At 37.4% G+C, this 22,581-nt stretch overlaps 1 protein-coding gene across 1 annotated transcript in view; it reads left to right on the top strand.

Annotated features, from left to right (window-relative positions):
- The window catches only part of ABI3BP (ABI family member 3 binding protein), a 273,089-nt gene that overhangs the window by 141,207 nt on the left and 109,301 nt on the right, over positions 1–22,581 (top strand). Inside the window, exons 11-20 of the mRNA XM_049628087.1 lie at positions 1,751–1,825; positions 2,575–2,649; positions 3,499–3,570; positions 4,020–4,094; positions 15,133–15,198; positions 16,333–16,407; positions 16,960–17,034; positions 17,908–17,982; positions 18,869–18,940; positions 19,738–19,812. Coding sequence (XP_049484044.1) covers positions 1,751–1,825; positions 2,575–2,649; positions 3,499–3,570; positions 4,020–4,094; positions 15,133–15,198; positions 16,333–16,407; positions 16,960–17,034; positions 17,908–17,982; positions 18,869–18,940; positions 19,738–19,812 — 735 coding nt within the window. The remainder of the gene's footprint in view (positions 1–1,750; positions 1,826–2,574; positions 2,650–3,498; positions 3,571–4,019; positions 4,095–15,132; positions 15,199–16,332; positions 16,408–16,959; positions 17,035–17,907; positions 17,983–18,868; positions 18,941–19,737; positions 19,813–22,581) is intronic.

Here is a 22,581-nt window from a genome sequence, read left to right as displayed (position 1 = left end):
TCTGGAAAACCAACTGATGCAGAAGGAACTATTGAATCTTATGACCCATATGTAATATGGAAGATATATTTCTCACTCGCAATTAAAATTGTCACCTCAACATTCTAAAATATTTTTATACTAAAATGTAATACTGTGGTTTTGGTGCTTTCCTTTTATATGAAGACATGAGTTCATTTTTCATTTCTTCACTTTTGCAAGTGGTCAGTTTAGCAAAATGCCATTATCCCTCCAAAATCTGTACCTTGATATCTATGAAGGCAGCCTGGAATCACTTAATCTATAGAAGATTATGAAAGATTAACAATCCAAATATAAAGAAAATATATAATAGTTCAGTAACAATCCTTTCAAGAATAAATGTGGATACATTTTCCCCATAGTTGATCAGCCGTTACTAACAAACATTCAAGCATTTCTTCTCTAATGAACTGCCCAAGTCCAGCCCACTGGGGACATGTTATTCTCTGAACCACAGAGTTTTTGCCAGAGCAATACCACTTTATCCAAGTCCCAGTGAAACAAACATTTGCCCAGAATTTCCCCAAATCCACACTTAGCAAAATATCTCCAATCTAAAGTGAATTTTTTCATCTGTAAAATTACCATAAATTGAAATATCCGTGACATTTACCTTGTACTAAAGTCTTGGATTCATAACTGGTCCAGAAAAGATAAATATTGGTAGGGAAATAAAATAACGTGATTTCAAGAAACCTATTCAAGTAGGAATATTTCTTCCAGAGTAAGAAGTATATGCTTCGACCTACATGGGAAATGGACCTTCCATTCCCCATCTTCACAGGTGTGGGTCAAAGGTAGAAGCTATTTAAGATGCTGGAATAATCTATTCAAATAAAATTCCTGAGTAACTTTTCTAATTTCAATATGATTTGTCAATACCAAGAAAAGCATAGCCATGACTCAGTGGATGACTCCAAGTCCTTTTCTGCCCCAAAGATTGTATTAATTTTTCCCAGTTATACTTTATTGTCTTAGCACAGTATCTGATGGGAGAGTCTACGAATTTTAGTTCTCTGCCAAACCGTATTCACAGTTTTCCACTTCAGAAACACTTAGGCAAACACCATACCTCATTATTAAGTATTGTGTTTATTTTGTGTCTTTATCCTGCAGAATTCTGGGGTCATGTAGCTCACAGTTCATTCCAAATCCCGGTGATCCTGGTTCTTATTTACCTGAGCTCATCTTTGCCTTTGATTTAGCATTTGGAACAACCTTGTGGTTGAGCTTTTGAATCCTTAACATAATTTCAACCCCGTTCCAAGTTTTGCATGTTGACTGCAGTTTGGAAGAGAGAAATATTTAATGTAATAGTTTAAAATAAACCTTTTTGCCTTAGGTCATTCTTTTATTTGCCCATTTATTAATTCATTTAATAGATATTTGCCCCATGCTTACTTACTCCAGACGTTGTGCTAAGCCCTGGAAATAATGAGAAGGAAAAAAGCAGGCAAATAAAAGAATATGATTAGTAAGTACTTTCATGGTGGTCAGTTCACTGTGCTTTTTGGAACATATCGAAAGTGCACCAAACTTAGCAAGGAAGAAGGGTTGGGAGAAGTGTCAGCTCAGGTGCCTGGGGCAAGCCAGAGAGTCCTTCATGGACTTGAAAAGGATTGGTATATATATGAGTCCGTTACTAATTCTAACTGGACACCAAAATGCCTTATGATCTTTGGTTGCTTCATTTTATCTTAATTTACAAGTTGTTTTTTTTACCTTCCAGTGACTCCTGAGTCAGTGCCAAGAACCACGAAACCTACTGTGTCTAGTGCATTAGACTTTTCAGAAAAAACACTGGGTAATTCTAAGAACTTTTTTTTCTTTAATAATTCCCAACACTCATAGAAACAAAAAGAAACTCCAATGCCTTCATTCCCACCTCCTTGATTTCCCCTGCTCTCTTACTAGCAGTAGTGAACCTTCCTATTTCTTGGACTAATTCCATTAGAAAGTTAACAACGTGTTTGATTTTGGTGACTCATATTTTAGGCAGCTCTAGATTCTAGATGCTGACTACACACACTTTTTACCAGTCTTTTGGGATGTATAGGAAAAAAAAAAAAAAACAACAGAATGCCAGTCTTTTAACCCACAAATCTTGCAGGGGTAGGGGAAACCTGGAAGTCTTCACTGTGTCTGTGCTTTCTGTTTCAATAGGCTTCCCGAGTCTTATGTGCATGACACTTCAGGAGAATCCCCAGAAGTGTCATGACTTTTAATAAGAACTTCATGTCATGCAAGTTAGCAGGTGCTCAGTCCAAGAGAATCTAACTTGCTTTGTCCTTTTCTGCTGAAGAAAAGGAGCAGCATGTGATTTCTTGTGTACGTGTGATGTTGATCTTCCATGTCACACCACACCCTTTGAACCTTTACCTTCACATTTTAACAGCTACGCGAAGCTTTTCCTGGAGGCACCAGCTTTTCCCGTGAAAGGCATCAGCTGCCCGGTGCACCCCGTGTAATGAGCATGCTTCACATGATGATGTGTTAACCACAGTGTCAAATCCTGACTCAGGGAGTTGCTGACTCAATTCTTCTTTATTTTAGTTCTCAGCGAAAGGACCCCGGAAACACTGCAAACTGTTCTAATACCTAGGTTTGAATTGTCACTGAGCACTCTAGGTAAAAATTATTAAACATTACAGCTTGTTATTACCTTGGAAATTTAATGCATGCTTTAAAGAAATCCTTAGGCTAATTCATTCAAATTGATCTCCTCATAGGAAAGAAGGGACAAATGCTTTATAGAACCGTAAGCTCCCCAACGTCAAGCCCTTAAATGTTAGAAAACATTTTATAATTTAGGATCCTGAAGAGTCTTTATGACAAATCCTTTCGCGGTTTTTCTTTTTGGCGGTCATATTTTGATATTATATGTGATTCTTCTTACTCAAAATCACTGTGTCACTGAATAAATTATTTTCTATACTTTTTCTAAATATCTTTTTACTCCATTGTTTATCCTGGCCGAGAAGATAAATTTATGGTCTTTTTTGTAGACTGTTTCTTAGAATTTATTTATGAGTGCAATATCAAAAATTGTTGGAGGAGGAGGTTAAATATAAAGCCATGTAGTTACTGAGATTCTATCCTTAAAAGCCATTAGATGGACATTTTTTAGTTCAGATGTGTTTAGTGCTTGATTTGAGTTAAAATGAAATATATCTAAGGGCACACAAACACATAATTAAAGAAATTAGGAAAGTCATTTAGTAAAAGTGAAATGGAGAACCAAAATTCTTCAAATGTAGCAGCTTGATTATAAAGAATAGAACAAGAAGCTTGATTATAGTAGCCAGCACTGAAATCACAAGAATAAGAAATACGACTAACAACAATTTACTTGACGTGAATAATTTTCCTTTTTGTGTCTTTTTTTGTTGTTTTTGCAAGCTTGAGATTTTGAAAAATCTTTTCTCTGTTCCTTGTACCTCACTCAGGTTGTAACATGTCTTATATGTTTCGTTGCAGCTCCGAAAAGCCTTCCAGAATTTCCTCAGGCAAAAACACCCTTCCCTTTTGAGAAACCTGGGGGCACCTTGGGTAATAACAGCACCTTAAACCTGGTGTTAAGATGTGGGTGCAGATTGCTTAATTGTGTAGGCCACGTTTACTGGATCCTATGTCAGCAAACTTCAATGTACTGATGAATTTGGGTAACTCAACCAAACAAGGGATTGATTTAAAAACAAAAAACCCTTATTTGATGACAGTTTCTACAACTTCAGTAACAGTCATCATTGTGTTAATTCTATATAGATTTAGGTTTTGTCCTCAAAAATGTTGAAAGTATGACACCAAATTCTGGCCTCTTTCTGATCACTAAATGCTCTCTGGATGGATGCATAATGATTTCCCAACTTTTGATTGAAATAGTGTGTGCTTTTAATTGCAAGCTTCTGGTAGTCACGTAACCATACCGGCAACCTATTTGTATCCTTTTCTCCTCTCAAAAAATAATCTTCAGCGACTTCCATTTCTTTTTGCTGTAGCTTCCATTGAAAAGCCATGGATTGTGCCTACAAGTAAAATATATGAAGATTCCAAACCTCTCCCACCTCAAACTGGTAATTTTTTTCTTTTTTCTTTTTAAAAATCAATTGGAACAACAGTATTGAATAACTTCTCTTATTTTTATTTTTATAGGTTCCTTAGTTGATTATCAAAATACTTGTAGTAAATGGTAAAGCTATAATGCGTTCTTGATACTTGGAGGAATGTCGTGTTTTTCTAAATGCTAAAGTAAAACAGCTTTGTGTTTGTTTTAAAACTCTGTTTTAACGTCTGGATATATAATTAGAAGGGTGGCTAGAAGGTGAACTGTGAATTGGCACATGGATTTTCAAGAGACCTCTGTAGTGACATTGAGAACAGTAACAAAAATAAGTATCTTGGGTCTGATGTGTATCAGCTTAATGTTTCCCTTGCAGGTGGATATTTGTTTTTTGATTTTTTTTTCCAACAAAAATATTCAGTAAATAGTAGAGAGCTCACTATGTGCAGGGCATTGCTAAGTCCTAAAATCTGTTAAGAATATTGTGATAAAGAGGAAAGACCACAGATCTTGGCATTAAAAATGGACCTTGATTCCTGTTCCGGCTTTCTCATTAACAGTATACTTTAGCTCTTTTTTCTACTTTCCTGGGTCTTAGTTTGTTCTTTTATAAATTGTGGCAATTGGCTTTTTCTCCTGAGAATTCTTTGTCCCACCACTAAGACTGATGAGGGAGACAGCTTCCCTTTAAAAAAAAACAAAGCAATAACAGATTTTCTTAATTAAAAAGTTATTTCCTATACATCTTGTCTTTGCTAGGGGTCTAGCAACTAAAGAGAATAGTCAGCATGTGAGAATTATACTAAAACCTCATAAACCACTTGGTATGATTACATCCATGATTTTTGTTTTACTTGTTTGTATTTAATTGTTGTGCACCTTCTAGTTGTGATGCTTTGAGTACGTATAATATAGTATGTAATGTAGTTGAAGTTCATGTAATGAAGTTAAGTACACTGACATTTTGTGGCATTTTCCAGAAAGGATTCCAGCAGAGGACTGGTTTGAGAAAGGAGGAGAATGAGCCTTCAGAGGCATAGATGTTAGCTAAATTATTCCTTCTCTGGTACATGTAATGGGCTCAGATCTCAGCAAAAGATAAAAGGATGGCATCACATGAAGTAAGCATGTCTATTATAGTCTCCCCTAGTTTTCTCCAGTGGGAAAACACTTGAAAGTTGGTGATGGTTGTCAACCATCCAGAGAAGTCTCAAATTGGGTCTTACCCAGGCTTCGTTCCCCCAGAGTCACTGACCCTGAAACTGTAATGCAATTACTTAATGTGGGTGCAAAAATATCCTTAGCATTCCAGGTCACCTGAGTCTAAAATCTGGGTCCGGGGTAGAGTTTCATATGGAGCCATTCCACAGGCCCAGCTGCACTGTGGCTATGGAGCAACAACCAGTCTGTGGACCTGTGTGATGGTTTATCTCCTGCACTGTGGCATGCCTGGCCTGGCTCCCATGTCCTTCATGAGGATTATGGCTCTCAAACCAAACTAGGGCCCACGGGACTAAATAAAGGCTTAGGCCCCTTTCATCTCTTAGCTTGGGTTATTTACCTTGGGGGCATAGGGCAACCTACGTTTCCATTGAGCAGCCTGTAGTTTTTTTGTGTCTATGATTATCCGAGAATGAACTGACCAGAGTCTCAAGGAAACCGCTTATGGAATTTTAACGGCAAGGACATGAAATATATATAAATCCTGAACTGAACTAAGCTTTGGGGAGGGAGGAGAATATGTTGGGAAGGGAGGATTGTAGGGTTACAAAGAGAGATGAAATTAAAGATCCTAGTGAAGGAAAGGTTCCTTTTGCCTTTAATTCCAGAAAGGAATATTCTGGCCTTGCTCTGATGGAGTATGAATAGTGGCTAATGCAGCAGGAAGTGCTTGCATTATTCCGTTACCTCACTGCTGCCAGAGCAACCTTAAGCTGCCAGAGAACTTCCAACTTTGACTGCCAACCCCCTCTGGATGAAGTGTGGGGCTTGTCATGGCTATAACAGTTCAGTAGGTAATGATCTCAGGCATGAGCATTGGCCCTAGAAATTTGCAAGCCTTCCCTCACAACACTTAAATTTTATATTTCTGCTACTTAGTATGCTCCTTGGAACAGCAGCATTGGCATCACCAGGGAAGTTGTTAAAAAGGCATAATCTTGGGCTCTACTCCAAATCTACTGAATCAGGATCTGCTTTTTAAACAAGGTCTCCAGGGAATTCGTATGAATGTAGAGTTTGAGAAGCACTACCTTATCACTAACCTCTAATATTTTACACATGTAGGTAAGAATCATCAAATGTAGTCAGTTGTAGGATGGGAGGCCTCAAGTCAATATAAGATTGGTTTCTCAAAGTGGGTGATTATGTCTTGTTTCTACTAATGTTTCTATCTCTTATGTAAGTGTTCTGTGTGGCATCTTCCTAACATGTTAAAATTTATCCTATATATTGTGACTTAAAGAGTTGATATATTCATGCTATCCTTTCATTCATTTAAGACTTTCCTGTTTCTTGTGATTAATTTTGTGTGAATTTATACATGTACTAAGTTTCTATTTCCTATTTAGTTTCAATGTATAGGATTATTTTACTTTCCAGTCATTCACTGTGGTTTCCTAATGGAATTGTTTTAGAAAGTCAGAAGAGAGAGGGGTAGAGATAGTAGTGGAATGCTTGTCCATAATACCATTTGTCCCATTTTTAGTTATTATATCTTTTGAAGAAATGATACATTTTAGCTGGGGTTAATGATATTATTAACACTTTTTGTTAATAATGAACACATTTTGTTTTCTTTGGGGTATAGTGTGTCTGTATTTGCTATATGAACTCCCTTCAGCCAAAGACCACTAGGACCACACCTGTATTTGAACAAAGTTAAAGCTATTGCTCATTCTAACAATGGAGAATGCAGAGCATGAGGAACTGTGGGGTCCTTGGTAAGAGGGTACTAGAAAGGACTCACTGTAGGACTTGGTCTTGTTTTAGGTGATTCTGGGGAGGGTCCAAGGAAGCAATGCCTGGATTGGCTGCTGCCAGAAAACGGGAGTAATTCCATAACCAAGTATCTTAATCCTTAACTTGAAGGCAAGAAGAACAGTGAAGTTGTGATTGGTAAATCCATATTAGTCAGAAAGTGGGGATAGTAATTTTTGTTTTGCACACAACCAAACAGTGGTCTTGTTTTTGTCTTGATCTGTGTCGGTCACCAAGCGGTCTTGTCTGATATCAGTGTTAACTTCAAATTGTTGATGTTGAGCAGGAGAGTGCCACAGCCCAATTGTGGGTGCCAGGCCAACTCCTGGGTGCCAGAGGCTGCTTTTCTCTTTAACAACCATTAAGTGTGACTTACCAGTACCTTTTGTAGAATTCATTTTGCTTCAACATTTACTAGATTTGTTTTCCATATTTACTTCATGTTTTGTATCAAATGATCACAACGCATGCTCTCAAAAAGCTGTCTGTATTACTTTGGGATATAAAAAAGCTGTATGAAAATTCTAATTTGCATGCTGATTATTTAAATCCCTAGGTCAATTCAATAGATTATGAAAGAGTGAAATAGGGTATTTGGAACTTGGAATATTGTGGAAAATCTGAGAAGTGTAATGATCAAACATGTTCTTCCCCACTTTTAGCCTATTTGCTCCAACCTTAGTATGGCATTTTTTGATCTCATCATTTAGAATTGTATTTTGTATTCAACCTTCTCTAAAGTATGTTGAAGTAGGATTGATTGATGTCTTTATTCCCTTGGCAAACCTAAGTTTTCTTAAAGTTTAGAAAAGAGAGGATTAAAATCTACTCTATAATTATACATCAGAATGTATACTCTTTAAAATAAATTCTATATTAAAAGAAAGTTGGCCACCTTTTAAAAATATGTAAGTGCTTGTAACAAAAACTCAGGAAAGAAAATTTTTCTGATGACATGATAGAATTGGTCTTAGGTTCTATTGAAAAGTGGCCAGTTGACTATGATTTCTGTGTACTATAGAATGAGTTCTAGAAGAGTAGTCTACCTTCCAGTCCCCCAAAGAATTGTGCATTTGTGTGTATGTGCACGCATTTGTTGAATTGCTTCTTCATTGGTATAATTTTGTATTTGCACAGCAATTTCCTATTAAGAGATTGAAAGGTTGTATATATACCATCCTATTGATCCTCCAGAAGTCCCTGGAAATAGAGTTACCATTTTCTTTTAAAGCAACAAGTGAGAGGCTTGCCCTGAATGAGTAGAGGAGCAAAAACTAGATCCTCATTGATTTCTTAACTAAGCTTCTAACAACCACACCAAGTTAAGAGTGAAATAATGTTATACAGTTTACTTCGAAATTTTTTCTTGAATAGCTTACCAACAGAGCAAATGATGCTAGGACCAGGTGCCTTCTAGATTTTTAAGCAACATTAAGTGGTCTGTGAGTAAGACTGGCCACTTTCTGACATTCATTCTTCTTGTGAATGTGATCACTGATCTGTGACCTATGCAGTGACACAGCTGGGTTAATAACCAACTCAACTACGTAGTAGTTATGTGGCTGTAGACAAGTGATTTAACCTCTGAGAGTCTCAATTTTCTCACCTATAAAATGGAAATAAAATTTTTTTCATTGAGTGTTAGGTCTTGGAAATAATGCGTTTAAAAAAATAGTGTAAGTCACTAAATCAAATCTAATTCGCAGTACTTGAGAGGTACTCTGTCATCCTTTCCTTGATACAGTGGACTCTTGAATTGAATGCATCCCCTTCCTACCACACTGCCCATTCCAAACCTCCTGAATTGCTGCAGATACTCAATAATAATAATACAATAACATGACTGAAAAAAAGGAAGAAGGAAGAGAGACAATAAAAAGACTCTAACTTGCATATAAGCTTAACAAAAGATTGTTGGATCTTCATTTCACTTGTTTAAACATTTTTTAAAAAGAATGTATAGGATATATGCATTGTTATTTAAAGAGGCATTGCCCCCATGGAATGGTCTGACATCTTATTAACTCTGGGCAAGGATGTATAACACAGCCACGCTGTTGAGTTAGAGTAGCAACCTGAATCTTTCTATAAACTGGGCCCTGAGACCCTTCCTAGGTTCAAGGAGTAAAATGATGTGTGACCAACTTGCTCTGTTTTCCATGGGCATCAGAGGTGGGAGAGGCAGCATAAATGCTGTGTGTACCATCCCACAGCTCAGGCACGTGCATCATTTCTCAAGCCCTTATGTCATTGAAAGGGTAAGATGGAAATCATCTTTTGGTTTCTGGCTTCATAGTGTCATCAGTGCTAAGCCTCCTTAACTTGATCATCCACTTAAAAAGACCATCAGTTAGTACCAGGAAAGAACTTTTTTTTTTATTTTTTAAGTTTATTTATTTTGAGAGAGAGAGCATGAACAGGGGAGGGGCAGAGAGAGAGGGAGAGAGATGATCCTAAGCAGGCTCCATGCTGTCAGCCCAGAACCTGACTCAGGGCTCAAACTCACAAACTGTGAATTCATGACCTGAGCCAAAACCAAGAGTCAAATGCTTAACCGACTGAGCCACCCAGGTGCTCCAGAAAATATTTTTTTTTGTTTACTTACTTTTAAAACAAAGTTTTTTTTTTAAGGTTTATTCATTTTTCAGAGACAGCATGAGTGGGGGAGGGGCAAAGAGAGAGGGTGAGAGTAAGACAGGCACCCCAGGCAGGCTCCACACTGTCAATCAGTGCAGAGCCTAATGTGGGGCTTAAACTCATGAACCGTGAGATCATGATCTGAGCCAAAGTTGGACGCTTAACCAACTAAGCCACCCAGGTGCCTGTAATACCAGGAAAGATTTAAAGTTTGTTTGTTTTATTTTCAGAGAGAGAGAGAGAATGAGAACATGCACACCCAAGCAAGCAGGGGAGGGACAGAGAGAGAGGGAGAGAATCCCAAGCAGGCTCTGTGCTGTCAGCACAAAGCCTAATGTGGGGCTCGAACCCAGGAATGGTGAGATCATGACCTGAGCAGAAACCAAGAGTCGGTTGCTTAACCGACTGGGCCACCCAGGTGCCCTAGTACCAGGAAAGATTTCAAGCTCAATTCAGACAAAGATAATGGTTTCTTTATACAACCCAAGATGATCTGACATGTTCATTTTCATTTTTAGAAAACTCTCCTGACTGTTCTTTCCTCAGTGTACCCAGACTAACTGATTTTTCCCTCCAAATGTACTGTGACTTACTATTAAGACAACTCATCTTCTGGCATAATTCCTTCCCCTTGAACAACAAACAGTTATCCTTAGAAGCTCTCCCTTGACAACAGAGTCAGAACTGAGAATGATCAGCCTCAGTCTTTTCATTAGAATCTACTTTGAGAGCTGCCTTTAGGAGTTCATCACTTACTATTTTCAGTACTTTGTAGAACTTCAGGAAATTACTATATGCACTTAAGATCTATAAATCATTTAAAGACCTGAACGCTGAATGATCACACATGGGGAGTGGTATACTGGTTGGAAAATTGTGGTTTGCTCAGAGTGGTTGAAAAGAGATTGAACTCTATCTACATTTGGACCTTACTGCCTCCCTGTGAGTTGTTGATGATTACAGATCTGGCCCACCCAACTGGATTAAGCCCTAGAGAGGAGAAAAAAGTGGAGATGAGTGGTAGTGTTGATGCTTACAGAGCAGGAAAATAGGATTCACGTGTAGCAGATGGTTTACAGATTCACTGTGGCCTCTTAGAGATTTACAGCCTCAGCCTTTGGTTTTGCTTCATGAGCGTTTTCTTGTATGCACTATTTTCACAAATTTCAAGTCCAAACAGAAAGATACTTTATTTTTCCATCAACTAAGGAAAGCACGATGTATTTATTTAAATGGTACTGAGAACTGTGTGTGTGGTGTTCATAAATGCTTTTCTCATCCCGCTATTTATTGATAGTCCTATTGTATCTTCCCGTTGCTTCTTCATATGTTTTTAGGATTCTATTTCCATGGCAGGGTATGGCCACATAAGCATATGGCAGGTAATTAATTGTGTAGTAGAGGAAGAGATCTGTGTGCACAAGTATGTGTATCATAAAATAATTAAAGGGGCCTATTCATTTATTTTCATTTGTCCTTACTAAGAGCATGAACCACTCAGCTGTCAAACTGTTATTTGTTCATTGTAATGGCCATCTTGCAGGTTAACTCTATTCTACTAATTAATAGAATAATTATTCCTATTAATTTTATTGAGTCTCCACCATGTACCAGGCTCTGGGGTAAAATAAACTTTGGAGTGCGTCATGAACATGACTGACTCAATTTCTGTCCTAATGACGCCTTTCACCTAAGAATTTGATGAAAAAGGAAAGTCTTTCACATAGGTACTAACATTCATGGAATTTGAATGGAATAAATTGATAAGTTCTTAATAAGCGGAAATGCTTTATCTGTGTGCTATCACATTTCCAGAGCAATATCAGAGCATTTTTATGATGGGATTTACATCTGATTAGTTTTTTAAAATCATTTTTAAAAAATGTACAACTGGGGCACCTAGGTGGCTCAATTGGTTAAGCGTCCGACTTTGGCTCAGGTTACAGTCTCATTGCTTGTGAGTTTAAGCCCAATATTGGGCTCTCCACTGTCAGCACAGAGTCCACTTGGGATCCTCTGTCTCCCTCTCTCTGCCCTTCCCCCACTAGCACTCTCTTTCTTTCTCTCTCAAAAATAAACATCTAAAAAAATAAAACATGTAACCAACAAAACATAATTTAACAATGTGGTTTTAGGAAGTTGTGAGCAAATGAGCAAATGTTAGTATGGCTTATTTCATAATAATTTTTCTGAGAAATATAAAAGTGAAATTGAGTTATCATGATAAGTCATTACTGCTACTTGAAAGAAAATAATTGCTTTTTCTAACCTTCGAATTGAACTACCTATTTTACTTGTATTGGATTGGTTCTGCAACTTTTGGTCCCATTTATGTTCTGTGAATGCGAGACTAGAGATGATGCTTAATGTCAAACAGGAGCATTTCCTCCACATTAGTGATAGAAAATATTTGCCTCTAAACAGTAATGCATGATAGCATGTGGAGAGTCTAAGAAACAGGAATTTGCTCTTCACTCTTAGCTATCTATCACTCTTATAGCTGAAGTAGCCTTTTAAAAGCCAAGAGGCCTAATCATTTGACACATTTTACTCTGGTATAGAAACACATATACAAGAATTTCGTAAAGAAATCAAGAGCTTTTTTTTTTAAATTTATTATTTTTTTAATGTTTATTTATTTTTGAGAGAGAGAGAGTGAGTGGGGAGGGGCAGAGAAAGAGAGGGAGACAGAGAATCTGAAGCAGGTTCCAAGCTCTGAGATGTCAGCACAGAGCCCAACGCAGGGCTTGAACCCATGAACAGTGAGATCATGACCTGAGCTGAAGTCAGATGCTTAAACTACTGAGCCACCCACGTGCCCCATTTTTGTTTTTTGTTTGTTTGTTTTTGTTTTTGTTTTGAGAGAGAGAAAGCATGCATGAGCAAGTAGAGGGGCAGAGAGAGAGAGAATCCCAAGCAGGCTCCACTGCTGTCATTGCAGAGCCTGATGCTGGGTTTGGTCTCACAAACTGTGAGATCATGACCAGAACTGAAATCAAGAAGAGTCAAATGCTTAATGAGCTGAGCCACCCAGGTGCCCCAAGAGCTGTTGATTTTTAGAGAACTCCATTTTTGACATTGTTCTCTCCTCCGGTATCTATTATTTGAGATTCACAAAACGTGTTTAATTTTTTTTAATACTTATTTATTTTTGAGAGAGAGACAGAGCACGAGCGGGGGAGGGGCAGAGAGAGAGGGAAACACAGAATCGGAGGCAGGCTCTAGGCTGACAGCACAGAGACTGATGCAGGGCTCGAACTTGTGAACCGTGAAATCATTACCTGAGTCAAAGTTGGATACTTAACTGACTGAGCCACCCAGGTGCCCCAAAAAAAGTGTGTTTAAGCCATGAGTGAAGGGGGGTGATAACATGCCTCTCAAAGCTGCTCAAACAACATAAAACTTCCAGCAAGTGGTATTTGTGAGTTATTAGCACTCTTGTTCTTAACTATTCAACTCTCAGAAACTCCAGAAATAGAAATAGCAGGGGCCAAGTCTTCTGGAAGATGTGTTATTTTAATATTAAGTATATTTGAGAAAATGTTTTAGGTGTGAGAGGTCTGTGATACTTGGGAGCTTCCCGACATGAGGCACCACGGCCAGAGGATGACAGAAGGAGGGCTTCCTTCCCCAGTATAGTGCTTTCTGAGAATAACTTGAGGGAAGATGGCAGCCTGGCTTGCAACCAGGCAAATAGAAAGGAATTATCAATATAGAAAAGAAATAGAAAGGGGGTACTCTTGGGACAAAAAGTACAGAATATAAGAAAGCTGGTTCAGTGTTAATAGATAGAAGGGATGTGTATGACTTAGGGTAACAAAAAGACAGTTGTAGCGTTTTTCAAAAGTTAGCAGCAATATAAAAGTCAAGATATTTATTCATAACTTCTAGTATAAGAAGTTTAAATAGAAGTTGGGAAAGTTTCCTAACTTGTTTGGTAATACATAGAGCTGACTTGGGTATATCCATGACTTGAAATTGGCTTGAAGCAACCAAGATCAGCAACCACCAGCATTTTTGTCCTTCAAAAGGTTTGTCATTCTTATCTGACTCTTTAAAATTGTAGCTAGGCTAAAGAAAACCTTGCATTGCAATTTAAAGCATTGGCTCTTAGAACATGTGCATGACTCAGAATGTTCTTTCTGTTTTTGAAGATTTTGCGAAGTAGTAGATTGGCCTTCACAAAGAGAATTCTCTTTCCTGCCTCTTCAGTATGTGGTGCAATATAAACTCTCCTCTGTGCATATCTGGGTGTATCACACAGTCTGATATTATCTTTCTTATACCTTCCACTAGCACTGGTTCTAAGTCATGACATGGTCGCTGACTGACAAGTAACCTTGCTGAGTAAATTTTCCTATGAATTCCTTTTTAGTTTATTTCTGTAGAGCCATTTTGAGTGGGTCAGGAAAGTAACATGTATCGCATGACAATTAATGCTTTCACTTCACCTCCCATTACCATACTGACAGCTCTTTGTGCAGAAAAAGAGAACATCTTTAATTTTTATTTTGATGCTCTTTTTGCTTGCAGATTCAACTCTTACGTGAACATGAAATTTATCCCTGTATTAAGATCAACCTTGTTTTTCAAGGTCACCCTGCTTTCCTTGGTTTATGTAGAATATTAAATTTATCCTGAAATCCACCTAGATTGTAGAAGGGCTCATGGCTCCACTAGGAATATAGAAAGAAAGTTGCCTCTAGGTAAAGTGGCAGGAGGCGTGGTGCAAGAAGAGAGTACTGGTCTTAACTCAGCTCTTCTTGGCCCTGTTAATGGGATGACAAATACACTGAACTTGACAAAGCCTGTGTGGGACCACTGGCAGATGTTTTCACAGCTGCGAATCTCAACTTCATCATGTAGAAAATGGAATTAACACCCCATTATCTAGAAAATGGGTATAATGCCTACCTCACATGTTTCTCAGGGATATTGAGAGGGTTAAATAAGCTGATATGTGAGAAAGTGCCATGCAAACTGGAAAGTGCTGTCCAAACATAAGATACCATGATGGTAACTTTTACTAAGTAGGAAGACTAAACTATTTGGTGCAAATAGCTTCAATGTGACTGTTGTTTCCTTCTTTGGAAATCTCTCCTCAAATTGCTTCTGACTCATTTATGTTTACACTCTTTGAAGCTCTTTGATTTAGAGCTGGCACCACTTCATTGTAAATATATAGCACTATGTGCACATCACCCACGAGGCCAGTGCCAGGGCTCACTGTACAAAAGCCTTTAGTTTGGGGAAAGCCTAGAGGCAAGTCTTAGTGATTGCTTACACATTTAGTGACAAGACCAATAGCCCAGAGCCCAAACGCACTAGCACTTACATAAAACTCTGTTTTACCCAGCATTAAACTGTGTCATGAAATTTTTTAAAATTAATCAAAATTAACATCTTCTCTTTTGTTTTACCTTTTCTTTTAAAAGCAACTTATGATGTTTTCTCAAGCCCTACAACATCAGATGAGCCTGACATATCAGAACCCCATACAGGTATACCCCGCCTCTCAATTCTTTCTTTGGATGCCAAATGTTCTGGCAACACTATGCCTCGTTCTTGCTTTAACTTGTGCAGAGTGAAAAAGCACACTCTTCAGGGTTCTGCAGGAGAGAAGTGGCAGTCTGTGTCAGTGAGATGGATTCTACCCATTTCTCTGTTGAGCGATTACTTCTTTATCAGTAATAAGCTCTGCCACACGTGGGAGATGCAGATAAATTTGGTTGCCACTGACCCAGAGTAATGTATTAACAGAATCACTCTAAAAAGGTTTTAGATTCTTAGGGACTTTTCTGTAGAGCAGTGGCTCTCAGATGGGGATGATGTCTCTCTCTTCTCCCCCCAGAGGCATTTGGCAATGGCTAGATACATTTTTGATTGTCACAACTGGGGAAGGTGGCACTGACTTCTAGTGGGTAGAGGCCAGGGATACTGCCAAACCCCTGCAATGTACAGGACAGCCCCTGTCCCCCCAACAACAAAGAATTATGCAGCCCTAAAAGGCAATAGTGATGAGCTGAGAAATCGTGCACTAGAGCAATCATGTCATTCATTGGTCTATAGAAGTTCAGTTGGGTCTAATCTTTGGCATTCTCCTACTGATCCACATACAGTGAATGTAACTCAATCTAATAATTCATTTTAGCAACTGTTTATTAAGCACCTACTAAACTAGGTACTATGAGAGATTCCAAGTCAATATGAGTGGTCTCTGCTAGACATAGATATATGTCTGATATTTTTGTATATTTCACCTGATATCCACATTATTTGTGCCATGATAAAAGCAAATAATTTTAAATAGCATAAAATAAGAGAAAAAATGGAATAGAGTGTTGAGTGTGTTCAGTTAGTAGTTAAACAAAGGTGAGAAACCAAAAAAGCCAACTGAAGACAAGTTGAATACATGAAACGTTTTTATAATGGTTTCTAATGTTTAAAGTATACATGTTTTTAAAAGTGAGTTCATCTTCAGCTCCTAATGAATCACTAGTTTTAAAATGTTGGTCAGCAGTCATTCAAGTGTTCGTGATACTTTTCCCCATATGAAGAATAATTTATTACTCATGAATTTGTATTTTATTCTTGGGGCCTTCTGCTTTTATAAATGTTGACATTTATTCCAACAGAAACAAGTGATCCATTTCTGGATTCTGTCCCACCTAAAACTTCTAGAACTCTTGAACAGCCAAGGGCAACACTGGGTAATGTTTTTAACAGAAAAATCCTACTTTGTTTTCCATCAAGAGAAAATCCATGTGAATGCCATTCTTCCAAATGACCATTTCATTCCATCACATTTAATCATTTATTTCATTCCTATTTCTGAATATATATATTTTTTCCTGTAATGCAGTCATCTTATGTTCCATTTTGGGTGTGTGCACCCTCTCTTTCTCTCTCTTTTTGAACTCTAATAGATAATTATTTTTTCCATCCTTAAAGGAATGAAAAGCTTTGAAAACTGCATGGACTCTTCATCATCCATATCATCCCATCTCATGTGTTTATGGCCTGTATCACCTCTTTTCCATGTGTTGAGTCTGCCTGGAGTGAACTGCTGAACGATCATCATTCTGACCTTTTCTTTAAATCATTATTTCATCCACCAGCTTTCAACACTATATGCATTTTTCATTCTTAATCATGGACTTGTAGCATGTGCTTGGTAACACCATCTAAAAAGCATGTTAAAATCCTTAAAATACCTCTTTTTAACTGGAATGACTTGGTGGGTGGGGTGTTTGTATTTTCAGCTCCAAGTGAAACACCATTTGTTCCTCAAAAACTGGAAATCTTTACTAGTCCTGAAATGCCACCTACAACACCTGGTAACTAATGATGTTTTTATTTGTATACTTTGAAAGAACAGATAAAATGACCAAAAAGAATCTGTTATGTTGGACTTCCAGAATATTTTCAGTAGTAAATATTTCCCTTTATTCTATACCATGAAATTCTTCCAAGAACTAGGTTATCTATCATACTTTGCCTTGTGAGAATCCTCAAAGAATCTCCATAATCTTGGTGTCCATATATTTGAAGAATTATTTCCCTTTTATAATCCTTTCAACTCTGCCAACCAGAAAACAGAAGTGGAATTACAGACCATAGTTACTCTAAAATACATTCCCTTCTATTCAGCATGATTAGATAGCACTTGGTCAGAATATTTTTCTCAAAGTAGTCTAAATATAAAGAGCACCAAGTAGATTCTATAACCCTGGAAATGATAAGAAAAGATGCGTAAGAAAGATAACACAGCCTACATTCTATAATGGTCTAAAAGTTATTAGAATAATGTAATTCATTAACTCATGGTGAGGTTAGTAATGAGCTACAGAATTAAAGAAGTTCTGAACTTCCATTCTCTCAATCCCAAATATTTGTGTTTGTCCTCTGTTGTTTGGTAAATTATCTTTTGAGTTCTTAAATGTACCTTGTGTTCTTGAATCCCTCAAGAGTGCTTACCTCCCGGTACATTTAACTCAACAATATACCTTCAGTGTTCATATAGATACTTAATTCATTTTGGCCCAATCAGCACATTTATTGAGAACCTTCTGGGTATAAAGCACAGTGCCTGGCATTCTGGGCATACAAAGAAATAAAAAGCAGTTCTTGTACTCAAGGAGTTTACAATTGTGACCTGATTGGCCTCTGTGCAATATTATTTATCAAAGCTATATTAAATCTTCTTTCAGCTACCCAGCAAACTACATCTATCCCTTCTACACCTAAACGACGCGTCAGGCCCAAAAAACCAAGAACCAAACCTGGTAAATAATGGTCTCTTTAACTTCTCAGGATACTTAATTCCAAATACATAATGTCTCTATTTTCTTTTTCATAAAAAGAAGCTATATGATTCTACAGGTCAAAGTTTCTTCACAAAATTTGAAATTAGCTGAAGATGAATTAATGCAAAATGACAAAAATCAAACAATTTTTCAGTAAGACTTCATTGAAAATTAAGTCCGTGATCTTCTTGCTTGTGAATTTTGGTATAAACCCAGAAACAAGTCCTAATGTCTTGTTAGTGTTAGGAAGTAAGATAGTTAGTGTGATTTATTTCCTTGGTATGCATGTATATTTAGGTGTTTATTAGGCTAGCAGTTGGTGTTTGGGGAGCCTACTATGTTTTCAACTGAGCTAGGGCAGTGGCTGAGAGGAGAGACCATGACTCTGACTCTCCAAATGCTTATAATCTCAAAAAGATTCTACAGCAGAGAATGAGAGAGCTGCTTGTGAGACTATAATACTTGTGCAGAAGCTCAGAAAAAGAGTTGAGGATGTAAGCTTCAAAATATGTGTAGGGTTTAGACAGAGGAGAAGGAGGAGGGAACACATCCCAACACCGAATTTGCATGGTAGAGGTAGCTTATCAGGAGGTACTATTTTTCACTGTCAAGTAATACACTCAGAATCATGCCCAACAAATCAGGTTTTGCTTATTCCATGATAGTATAAATAGTTTTTTTTTATCGCCTTTACTATTATGACTGAACTTAGAGATTATTTCCCAAAACCTGTACTCACTGCCTTTGTAAACACTGACAATTAAATATGGCAGGATTTGAAAGGGTCATTCAGTTATTCTTCGAGCGATTATCTTTTTATTGTCTGTAGGATATCTTAATATTTTTATTTCCTTTCCATCACCAGAAAGAACCACAAGTCCTGGAACAATTACATCTAAAATTCCTAAAAGCCCTGAACCTACATGGACAACACTGGGTAATGACATGTCCTTAGTAGTTAGATGTGTTACTTAATTTTACCATGAAAATCCAGTACCTTAGCTTTTGTGTAATGTCTCAGTCACTGTGCTAGTTGGATAATTGTGATGATTTCATAGAGTACAGCAGCCCTGTGACTTTCATGATTTTGGGTAATTGGTCCCATAGTTAATGTACCTGAAATCAGCATTCAGACATCATCCTGTACCTTGGAAAGCTGGAAAACACGGCTGCTTCATCACCTTCCATAAGTCATTGCATTTGAAGTAGAGTCCTAAACACAGTTCTCCATTTTTCTGAGTAAGATCCTCAAGTTCAACTTCAGACTTCTTTTGGAAGAACCATGTTCTATTATGATGTTAGTAGAATTTCTTTGTATAGTAGCTCATGCATTATATCTATCAGTGATTATCAATCTTAAACATGCCTTCTTTCTGGTGCTTAAAGACTTGTATGTGGCTGAGAAATGTGAAGTAAGGGGGCCAAATGATTCCATAGATTTTTTTCAAAGATAATGGATTAAAGTAATGTTCTTTGTGTAGTTATTGTTGCTATTTGTAGCAATGCCATTTCTGTTAGTTCAAATATGTCCTGAAATGTTTTTTTCAAACCAGATGAAAATTTATCACTTTATTCATTCAGTGTTGTTCTGTAAAATATTCTTTCAGTGGAACACTTGCAAAACCTTCCAAGATGAAGAGTTCATTCCACTTAAAACATAGCTTTTTCTTTTGTGGCTTTAGACACTGAAATGCCTAAATATTGATTTGTTGATTATTTTCTTTACTTTTCCAGCTCCCAGTAAAACACAATTTATCTCTTTGAAACCTAAAATTCCTCTCATCCCAGAAGTGATAGACACCAAACCTGGTAATTACCCTGAATTTTTTTTTTCCAAATGTAGGGTTGAAAATTTATTTTATGCCACTCTTTGGAGTAAGAACTTCTGATTTGTATTTTGCTATTTGATGCAATTTTTCCATGAAAAGTACAAAAATGCAATGAAATGATCTCATTATAACCAGCCCTTCTGATACCATGGCAGCCTCACTCTGAGCTGTTGGGTGGATGACCAACCCAGAGAAAATACGGAAATACAGTGATGTGAGTGATTGAGGACTCCCTTGTCTAAGACAACGAAATAGTTTCCAGTACCACAGTTGACTGGAATTCTGATCACACTAAACAGCCTTTCAGCCTAAAAAGGGAGAAGTGTTTCCCTCCCCTAAAAATTCTGCCCTTGTTTTAGAGCTTCTCAGTTCTCCAGCTGCAAGATCAGAAAGGGTAGTATTTTCCTAATGCTCCATTACTTCTTTCTGAATTGAAGCTTACATCTTAACACTGACATTTGTTTACTCCTCAGGATATAGCAATGATGGTTTGCTGAAGAAAAGAAGGCTCTTTTGCAGGGAGGGGTTATTCTGTATATGTAATTAAAAACAGAGACAATTCTCTGCATATCGATTGCAGGACATATTGAATGACCAAATCTGCATTTTATTCTATCTATCCAGAATCTATACAGAAGTTTAAATGTTGACTTATGAGTATCCCTTTATATATAGGAATTTTGTTGCTATTCATCATTTTCATCCAAATTTTAAACTCTTAGCTTCTGGAAGAATATATTTCTCACTGTCCTATTCAATGGATTTTTCATTAGTGCATGTTTACAAAGTAAACAATGATTGAACCAGAGATTTTCTATTTAAGCAGGCATGATTCTTTTTTTTTTTTTTTTTTTTTTTTTGCAGTTAAATGGGTAAGGAAGAAAAATGTAACTGCTCAGAAAAGGAATTGTCATGACTCCCTTCAAAGAGGCAGTGAGATTTCCAGGTGTAGGTAGATTTCCAGGTGTAGGTGTCAGACCAAAGGAAATGAGGGATTAGTCAAAGGGATGTGTAGTTGACACTGTGACCATGGGTGAGGTCTCCATGTAGGAGAAAGGGAATTAAGTACTCTTACTCCGAGAGGTTACTTGGCGAAAGAAGCACATAGCTAATAAAACTGAAGGCCCCTAACAGTTTATTTTTTAATGTTTTATTTATTTTTGAGGGAGAGCGAGTGCAAGCAGGGGAGGGGCAGAGAGGGGGTGGCATAGAGGATTCCACGTGGGCTCTATGCTGATAGAAGCAAGTCCCATGCAGGGCTTGAACTCACAAACTGTGAAATCATGACGTGAGCCAAGATCAGACACTCAGCTGACTAGCCACCCAGGCGCCGCAAGAGCCCTAACAGTTTAAATCAATGAACTCCAATAGCTATATGGCAGAAGGATTTAATGTACATTTATTTAAAAATCATGCCTAGAGAGCTTTGGAATAAGATAAAAACTGTTTTGTTGTATTTTGAAAGGGAGCTATTACTAAGTGGATTGAGAAATACTATTGGATGTTTAGACCACTAAATTTAAATACATGTCTCTCTGATCTAATTATTCCTGTTAGTATAAGATAAAAGTTGAAAAAAGCAAAAAAGTCTGCATTTGATCTTAACGGTTTATACATGATTAGTTACATTATTAATTTCAGTCCTTTCTAAAGAAAGGTTTAGTAGAAATTCATTAATACAAATAAGGGGCGAGGATGTGTTCCTATCCATTTAAGATACTTGAGCAAAGAGACTTGTTAATTTGACATTTCCTTTTAAAATGTGGCCAATTATTTGAAAGCTAATGAGTCTCTATTCCTCTGGTGTGTACCTTCTAATCACCCAAGAATATCCACGCTTTTCCCCCTGGCATCAAATATAACCACTTCAGAATCTGCACCTAAAGTTACACAAACTCAAATTGACCTCCGGTGGTCTGAGGCAACACAGAGTAACAACAGGATCTCTGCAAACCATTGCTTGGGTTTTAGCTTTTTAAAATGTATTTATTTTTATTTTAGGGCAGGCCACCATTATAGCTTTGCGGAAGATTTCTGTTTCTAGCCAAGGTTCAGGAGAGCAAATCAACCACCAAAAGCTTTTCTTATTTGAGTGATTCATTGCCTTTCCCACCGCTCTCCTCACACTCTGCTATTTTTCCATTTCACTTTCCATGCAAGTTGCTTTTCCTCTGGTTTTCCTTTGTGGTTAAACTAATGAGTAAAAACCCACATTGGGTTTGGCTTATTTTGTAAGCATAATCCAGTGCTTTCTTGAAAATCCCACCATCTACCATGTCCCAACGTGTCTGCCTCAACCAATCAGAATTTCATCCTTCATAATTAATCTTTAAGATTGTAATGGCCTTCGGCTATTCAAGCTTTTAATGGACTGGAAAAAAAAAAGGAGAGACCTTCAATTACAGGTATTTTTTAACACGATTCTCTGACATGGTAGATAGAATTGTAAATTTTTCTTATTGCTCATTACAAATCATGAGCCATTGTATCTTTCTTTTGTGCTGAGGTGACTGGTGTAGTTATTTGCATGCCGCTTAACATTTTTAAACCTTTATCATTATACCTTAAAATTATAAAGTAGAGGAAGTTTTGTCAGAAGATATATTTACTTTTTTAAAAAAATGTTTTCAATGTTTATTTTTGAGAGAGAAAGAGACCCAGTGTGAGGGGGGGGGGGGGGGGGGGGGGGGGGGGGGGGGGAGGAGAGAGGTGGGACGTTTTGTTGTTCTTTTTTGTTGGTGGGTGTGGT

Source organism: Panthera uncia, chromosome C2, assembly GCF_023721935.1.
Source record: "Panthera uncia isolate 11264 chromosome C2, Puncia_PCG_1.0, whole genome shotgun sequence".
In the NCBI taxonomy this organism is placed as follows: Eukaryota; Metazoa; Chordata; class Mammalia; order Carnivora; family Felidae; genus Panthera; species Panthera uncia.
Note: the sequence above shows the minus strand (reverse complement) of the source record. Positions and strands in the feature narration are given on the sequence as shown.